The 8,420-nt window shown below is 45.1% G+C and overlaps 1 protein-coding gene across 3 annotated transcripts in view; it reads right to left on the reverse strand.

Moving 5' to 3' along the window:
- Positions 1–8,420, reverse strand: part of LOC116385994 (receptor tyrosine-protein kinase erbB-4-like) — a 187,225-nt gene that overhangs the window by 49,405 nt on the left and 129,400 nt on the right. For all 3 annotated transcript variants that reach the window (XM_031851896.1, XM_031851897.1, XM_031851895.1), the window contains exons 5-12: positions 7,564–7,629; positions 5,900–6,018; positions 4,999–5,140; positions 4,223–4,336; positions 2,656–2,782; positions 2,427–2,500; positions 1,530–1,620; positions 444–649 (exon numbers count right to left, since the gene is read on the reverse strand). In XM_031851896.1, the coding sequence (XP_031707756.1) occupies positions 444–649; positions 1,530–1,620; positions 2,427–2,500; positions 2,656–2,782; positions 4,223–4,336; positions 4,999–5,140; positions 5,900–6,018; positions 7,564–7,629 (939 nt within the window). The remainder of the gene's footprint in view (positions 1–443; positions 650–1,529; positions 1,621–2,426; positions 2,501–2,655; positions 2,783–4,222; positions 4,337–4,998; positions 5,141–5,899; positions 6,019–7,563; positions 7,630–8,420) is intronic.

The following is an 8,420-nucleotide window of genomic DNA, read 5'->3' on the forward strand; positions in this document are numbered from 1 at the left end:
TTCCTCTGATTATTAGACCTCCCTCCTTCCTGTTTCCACCATGTTCAGCTGAAGCCATGTGGACCATTCATCATTCCATCAGGTGTCCACATCCCCGTGGAAGCAGTGGGCCTAATCCACCTCTGTGCAGGACCCATTTAAACACTTTCCTCACAGGGAGCTGAATAAGGGCTTTCATCGGCAAAGGAGCGACACAGTGGCCTTGGAAACAGGCATGTCTGCGTGCAAGGTTGGAGGTTGGAGATTGTATGTGGCGAATCTAAGTTTGTAAATAATTAGAGGGCTGTCAGAAAAATACTGAGAGAAGAGGAGGACTTACAGGTGCTTGGTTACCAATAACTTTCTCCTACCAATCGTTTACATGGCTAGTAGCAACTTACCCAAACACCTTAAGATGCTGCAATATTACCGAGTGTGCAGATTTTTGCAGACGGACTACTCACTGCATTCCTTCGGATCCCGGTTGTTGCGGATGAGGACTTTCTGGCTCGTGGTCCTGAAGAGCGACGTCCAGTTGACGGTGTTGTAGAAGCACAGGCGGCTGTTGTTGAAGATGTAGACGTTTCCCGCGCTGATCTCGTCCAGCGCCTGGAACTGAAGCGAGGAGATCCAGCGCTGCTTCAGGATCAACAGCGAAATACCACTTCCACTGCAGGAGAATGAGACAAAGAGGTTAAAGAGATGATTGAGAAAGCAGGAGGACGTAGAGGTGGAGGTAGAGAGGGGGGTAAGCAAAGAATGAGCAGAACGGGAGCAGAAGAGCGTGTGTTTCATAAAAAAACTGGAGGAAACGGAAAGATGACAGCCAGACAGAAGAAGGAAGCAGACAAAGAGAGATGATGGGAGAAGTAGAGAAAAGCATCACAGGGGAACGACAAAGAAAAAAAGAAATACAGCACAAAGAAAGAGAGGCGGAAGAGGCTGAAGGATGCATCTCCGGCTCGAAATGAAACATTGCTGAGCTACAGGTTCATCACTGGCGTTTACAAGGAGGGATCTCCTCGTGACTCCGTCTGCACCGTCCCTCGGATCCGCCACTTGTAAGCGAACACAGAGCCCGTTATCAAAACAGGGCGAATCAAAGCTGCGAAGCGACGGCGGCGCTTCAAAGAGCCTCTCTGTGCAGAACAACATGGGCCGGCAGCTCATTAACCCCAACGGTATATAGCCGTCCAAACACAGAGGAACCAGCGAGGAAGAGACAGCGAGGAAGATGAGCAGGCAAGCTGCATATTAAGTCAAAGATGTAGACGGTGACGTCATAGAAGAAGGCCCGAGAGGTCAGCCTACAATTTTTATCTTGAATCCTATTTATGTATGAATGTCAATGTAATGCTGTAACACTCAGGCTGAGTTGCACCAACAAGGAGTCATTTTTAAACCCAATTAAATCATGGTTTATCTTTTAATCATGTTGCACCAAACTTTAAACAGTTAAACATACAAAGAACTAATCTTAGATTAAATGAATCCTTGTCGGTGCAGTCCAGCTTTAGGATGCTAGAACCGGCAGAGACATTAGGACGTACCTGTAAAGAGATCTACCTCCAATGGTTGCCAGGCTCGAAAAAACACTAAGATCTGTCATGTTCTCGGGCCAAGACTGGATGTTGAAGAAACCTACAGAGAAGAACATGTGCCAATTAGTTATATCAAGTCATCCTCAAGTCCATCTTTTCTGAGGAAAAGGGAACAAGTTTGCTGAAGGAACATAGGAAACATAGAAAAATAATCCTTTTTGTTGTCTTCATTCATTCATCGTGGAGTTGCACCGCCTCTGTGAAGTTCAAGCAAGAACCCATTCTTTGTCCAAAAAAAAAAAAAAGAAGAGAAAAGTGCTTGAAGAGAACAATATATGTTAATTAAAAGAATGGATTTTATACTCTGCACAATCTGTCCACTTGCACTTGCCTTTAATGACAGATTACATCAAATCGGGATCTGTGGAAATGACATTAACGGGACGGAGCAGGAAATGGCCGGGATAGAGAGGCCATTGCTCTTTCTTATTGCTTGGGTTTTCATTATGAAAATGCAGTTTCACTCCATTAGCTGTTTGGCTCAACTGCAAGTCGCAGTTTAATATGACAAAAAGATTTTGTATACGAGGTATTGCTCATCCCTGAAGGCCTCTAATAGTTAATGAATAAATACACACTCAAGCATGCGCACACACACACACACACACACAGTAGCACATTACTGTAAGCATGTACAACTATTAGACACACATAATATCCACCAGAGCACCTTTAAGAGTTCACTGACAAAAATCTGCTTTACACTTTCTCCTTAAAGCTTTCTTTTACTGCCTCGGAGAGGACGTCACACCTACACCCACACACACACACACACACATACACAATGTGATGATATTGTTTTGTTTTTTAAATTTTTCCAAGGCGACTCCGGTGAGGCAGTCTCACCTGTGATCTCTTTCACAGTGCGGAACACGTTGAGGCGTTCAGGGTCCAGAGGTCCAATACCATGGTACATGTCCCTGAAGAAGAACACAGAGACACACAGAATAGTGAATACTATCTTCATCACAACTGCTTTCCAAATATGAAATGTTCTGTATAATCTGATGACTAAAACTAGACTAAAACTAGTATTAAAGTAAGTGTGTGTGTGACTCTTCAAGCTGCCACTTACCCTTTAATGCCCGTAATGAGGAAGATGAGGTTGCCGTTGATTTTGGTGCAGTTGACAAACTTCTCAATATTGCTGGCGTCCACAGTTTGAGCCGTCTGCAGGCTGCCCGTCCCAATGCCATCGCACACTGACGGGACAAACACACACAACCACACGTTCAAATGACTAAGCTGCCTTAGGTATGAATCACCTACTGTGGTGTATACCCAAAGTGCCCTTGTACAGCGGAGAGACCTCATTTTGAGAAACTCCTATTAGCTATTTGTCACGTTGATTCCCTTTTATGACAATATACCCCTGCTTTGGTGCATTAAGGCCACGGCCCCTCTCCATGCATTGAAATTCTTTTGATGAAAGCACGGGCCAATCCACAGCCAATCCCTCCCTATAATGAATTCATTACATCTGCATTAATTACACTTGCGGTCTTGGTGTGAGCCAAGTATTTCTGACAGAGGCGGAGGGGATGATGAATAAGGCTTGCATTAAGTGGTGTAACCAGTTTTTGATAGTGATTTATACCAGCCAATTCCATATCTGAAATGTTAATTTGTTATCATTTCCCACAGTTCCTTGGGCTATCCCTCATTAACCCCCTCCATGCTGCGTGACGATGTAATCAAGAGATTAGCCAATCAATGGAGGCTCCATACGTGGAGCCTGGAGGAAAGCCGCCACCGTCTTCCCTCCAAAGAGAAAGGGAACATCAGTTTGTGGGACCAATATGACGAAGGGGCTAATCCTCCGTATTGAACTGAAGTAATGCTGTTTAATTTCACATTAGGCGTTTTAGGCATTTAGCTCACACTCGCGCAAAATGAGTTGTAATTACTGAGCAGGTAATGGCAGTTTCTCCTTACGGGACCATTTCATGTTAATTAAACACGGCGAGCATGTGACCTTCATTTTTGCCATTTTCTGTCATCCTCCAATGTGAAATGAGTATTACAGTTCATAGTCACGGCGGTAATATAAGAAGGGGGCTAAATGCCGTTCATGCCTTGAAATAATGCATCAATACATGGCTAACAAATAAAGAATATGTTGTATTAAGTCATAACTGTATATGCTTGAAATCAACAACATAGAAGAATATTATATATATATATATATTAAAAAATAAGCTGGCTCCCGTAAATATGAATTACATTTCCTATAAAGCGTTTTAAGTAATTCCTGGGGCCTCTGTTGATCCAGTATCATCACATAAAGCTATTAGATTAAACTGGTTTAACCGCATAAGCTCTAGTGCATCCAGTAAACGCAGTGCAGTAGGCCAGGAAGTGGGGGAAGCAGGAGAATGAAATATCAACCCGAGTAAAACTTCTACATTATGCACTGAAACATCTGTCTGTTGTCAGCGTGTCTCTACACGAAGATAAACGACAAGGCAACAGCCTCCAGTTACGAGTGATGTAGGCACTTCTTAGTTTTATCACAATTGGACCAATGATGACAGTCAAGAGTCGCTCAAAGTGTAAAATGAAACCTTTGCAGATCAACTTTGTTGTGCTGCGTAGGGCAAACTAAGGAGTGGAGATCTTTGACCCGGCATCCCGTGGTGTACCTTTAGGACAGATGTCGGTACAGGGGATGCACATTTTGATGCGGTTCTCCTCCACTTCCATCTTGTTGCTCGGACATGCTCTGACACAGGAGCTGTGGTCCACCACGAAATTATCTGACAGCGACAGACAGAGAGAGTGTTAGTGGACTTCCGTTGTTGCATAGTCGAGGCGCTGTGATGCTAAGTGGTATCATGTCGTGGACATAAAAGTGTAGCCTTTAGACTCCTCTAAACCGTCTTATGGCGAGAAATTGATTGTATTTTAATCATGTTTGAATAATGAGCAAAACTAATGGTGTAAGGGCTACATTGCTCAGGAAAAGTAATGAATCAAATTAGTACTAGGGAGCGGCTGTGGAAAAATGCGACTGGTGTATGCTCATTTGATGATCAGTGGGACTTGCACAATCTATTGACGTAGCTTGACTTTTAAATGAATGCTCGCTGAATTACTGCAGCACTCTGACTCCATATCTGGGAGAGGAAGAACTACAATTTGCTTTCTTTTCAGCTGCCAGAAGCTGAAACAGATGGCGGAGCAACTAGTTGATTGAGATGCGCAATTTATTTATGTTTGAGTAATTTATCATGACTTGCAGTAATTGTCTGGGATCTTATTTCAGGATAGATAAGAGGCTAAATGCCTCTTCAATGGACATCAGCACGCAGTCTATAAAACCTAATTATGAGCATCATAATGAGCATCTGTGTTCTTGCAGTGTAGTGGTGTATCTGCTTGCAGCATGGATGTGCTTTATGACTTGAAGCAGACTTACGTGGGCATTTCTTGACGCAAAAGGCTCCGTAGGTGTACTTGGCTTTGGGGTTGTGCTCCAACTGAAAAGATGTGGGGTTGTACACAAACGGCTGAGGGCACTGGGTCACACATGCTCCGCTGTCGTTGAAATTGGTGCAGGCCTGCAGGGAGCACACGACCACAGTTAGCAGAAAGGCAGAGGATGCTGGTCAGACTTCCCACGGGGGGGATGCATGGCGGGAAACGTGGCGAGGTAAGGCGAGGGGAAGGGTTGTGATTTCCTCACATAAGTCACCGGGAGTGAAAGAGTATTGCGGCGGCATTTTATTTTTACGCCGGTTTGCGACATGCGGATCGCGCAGCCGTCCCTCGTCTCTTCCAACGCCAAATGGGAGAGAAATTGGAGCCATTGATCCACGGCCATGATGTAAATGGTGAAATGTTTTCCCATAAACCTCCTAAGTGTTTTGCCGTCTGCGGCCACAGGCTGAAACGGCGGTAATTGAATTGGATGAGCCTTGCTGTGAATTACAACTACAATATCGTCTCTGTCAGCGGGCGCCCGCGCGACGTGCACGAGTTTGCGAAATAGGAAGAACTTGAGGTGATAAAAGGAGCCACTAATTGAAACACTGAATCACCAATTTGTTCGTTTGAAGAGCGCCCGCTGTGGAAGACTTTTACAGCCCCTGTAAAATGACAAACAATTTATCAGCCGGTAAACAAAGTGGATCATTTTCAGGCGGGTGAGGATGACAAACAGATGTTGCGCAAAAAGACGCGGAGGGATGGCGAAGGGGACGAGGTTAGTGCTTTTTGGTCTTTGGGGCAGAAATGAGAGAATGAAAGCTAGGAAAGAAAAGGAGTTATAAACAGGGCAGCAGTGTGTGTGTGTGTGTGTGTGTGTGTTGGCGACGTACGAAGCAGTCCGTGTCCTTGGGGCCCGAGCAGCCGCCGGCACACTCGCGATGGCAGCAGTCGCTGACGTAAGGCCCGAAGCAGCGACCGTCACACTGCTCTGCACACACCGTCTTTGTCACTGCCCGGGAAGTGAGAAGACAGAAATTAAAAAAAAAAAAAGGTGCGACACGCACATTCTCACTCACACAAAAAGGGACAATACCACCCCCCCCTCGACCTTCCTCCCGTGCTACAGCTGCACGCAAACATGTGGAATGCAGGCAGAAACAAACGAGGGCCTTCACAAGCTAAAGGTCAGACAAGTGGGGTTGCCCAGACGGACTGTAAAAAAAAAAACACCGGGTACTGTCTCCCCTTTCAACAGCTGCTCTGGAGGTGCCCCCTGAACGAGCCTTTTATCCCCCAACCCACTCCAGCTTCGGCCTTGTGGCCGGCAGCTGACAACCGGCAGCTCCCAGGTACGCAGTGGAAGTGAGGACGCTGCTGGAGTGAACTCAATTGGTTTTCCCTGGATGAATAAAGTTTTAAAAAATAAAGTTCATGGACCCCACCGACTCATCATATCTGTGTTTATACAATGAGTGTTTTCTGGCCAAAGGCACCTTCCAACTGTGCTGATAATTCCCTGAAAACCTGCTACTATGCCAACTTGTGGTATGCAGGGCAATATCAACTCCTTTTCCTGCATTTGTTTAGCAAAACAGTTTGAAAGGAAGCTGTATTATCAGTAGAGTACAAAACACTTGGATGTGACTCGCACCTATTGCATCAAAGTAGCTCCAATGCTTGTGCTAAAGAACAGCCTCCCACACATCTATCGGTAGAGCACGAGATACACCAGCCAGCGAGTCAGCAGGAGCTCGAAGCCGAGGCATTTAAAACTGCTGTGCTCACTCTCGACTGTGTTGGGGACATAATGATGCAGCAGTGAGAAAACAAGGCCCTGTAGTCTATTAGTCTGTGTTATTCTGAGAAAAACAGGCCAGTTCCTCTCTAGGTTCTGACGACACGAGTATAGAACTGCAATTAAACAAGAGGACCAACATTTTCTTCCCCCTCAGCTCCTTCCTCTTTTGTCTATTGTTCACTTTTTTTGTTACATTCACCGAGAACTCCGCTCACCGCTGCTGCATAACAAGCCGTAACATTAAAGAAAATTCATTTGCTTTCCACATTTATGAGTTGATTTATTGAATTTAAGCCAGTGCATCTCACTGTATTTACTAAATGGTGGGAGAAAATTGAGGACACTGTCATTCTGCTTTAAAATAATCTATAATCTGCTTTAATCTCTGTTGACTCAGATGTCATATGTTTGGGCTGGGCTGTTTTTTTAAATCTTTTTCATCCCATTCTATTGAGCTTTTAGACCAAAATCACCCTTAAACTAAATAGCAGAATTTCATAAGCCTAGATTTCAATTTGAAGAAATAACAAAGAGACAATTTTCGGGGGAACAGTCATCCTGGCTCTGTCTAAAGTAAGAAAGAAAACATCTAATAATATCTCGAAAACTCACTAATTAACGTGTTATTCTTAGAATGAGATGATTGATATCAGCCTCTGTCTGTGCAGAACTCCAGTCCGGAAGAAAAAGCGCATATTTTTAGATTTTTTTTGATGTCTCTCCGGGGTAACTGTCCGTGTGTGCGTGCATACTCACAGGTTTGACATTGGTCTTCTTGATGGCCCCAGCATCGTCCGTTACATGAGCGATGACAGCGTCTGCCTGCGGAACACACACACAAACACGAACTGCGCTTCAGACAACTCCTCAGCAAACTTAAGATGCAGTTTTGACACAAACGCACATGGAAACACAGCCCCCTCACATAATAAACGCCTAAAAGTGTAGTCACGCACACCCTTAAAACTTCCCCGCCTGCTGACAGATCTGTTGAATCTCCTACGCTCATTCGACAATAGACCCAGAGCCGTTGTGGCGACTTGTGGCCTGTGGAAAACAGAGGCTTGAAAGACAGGCTTCTACTCCCTTCCATCAAGCGCTGGCACAGGCAAAGTGGGACCTGACAGAGCATTAACAGCCCTCGTCTGCCAGTGGCCCATCATCAACACTTAATTGACTACGGGTTAATTACACAGTGAGTGGAATGGTACAGCAGATTGTCACCCGGCCCCATCAACCACTCCCACTGTGGGGTTGTTAATGTTAAATACTAACTACGACGCTGGCAAAGGGCCCCAATTTGGCAACCTCAACTCCCACGCGCTCTCTTGTCATTTTTTTGGCCCACCTCCTCTGTTATCTGCTGTTTTTCCATCATCCTCCTCCTCCATCACAGCCATTTCGTCAACAAAATGGCATTTCTTTTACACATATTGTTCTTAAAACTGTCTTTTTAAAACCCTTAATTTTAGAAACCAGCTTCGCACGATGCCTCACCCCCTTTGCTGATGTCGGGAGTCAACACTACGCAGATTCTGTCTGTAAGCAAACAAAGGGCGTTGTGCCTTCTCATCAAAGAAACTCAACATTCCCCCCCCCCCCCCCCCCCCCCC

Source organism: Anarrhichthys ocellatus, unplaced genomic scaffold (assembly GCF_004355925.1).
Source record: "Anarrhichthys ocellatus isolate YVR2014 unplaced genomic scaffold, GSC_Weel_1.0 scaffold12, whole genome shotgun sequence".
Taxonomy (NCBI): domain Eukaryota; kingdom Metazoa; phylum Chordata; class Actinopteri; order Perciformes; family Anarhichadidae; genus Anarrhichthys; species Anarrhichthys ocellatus.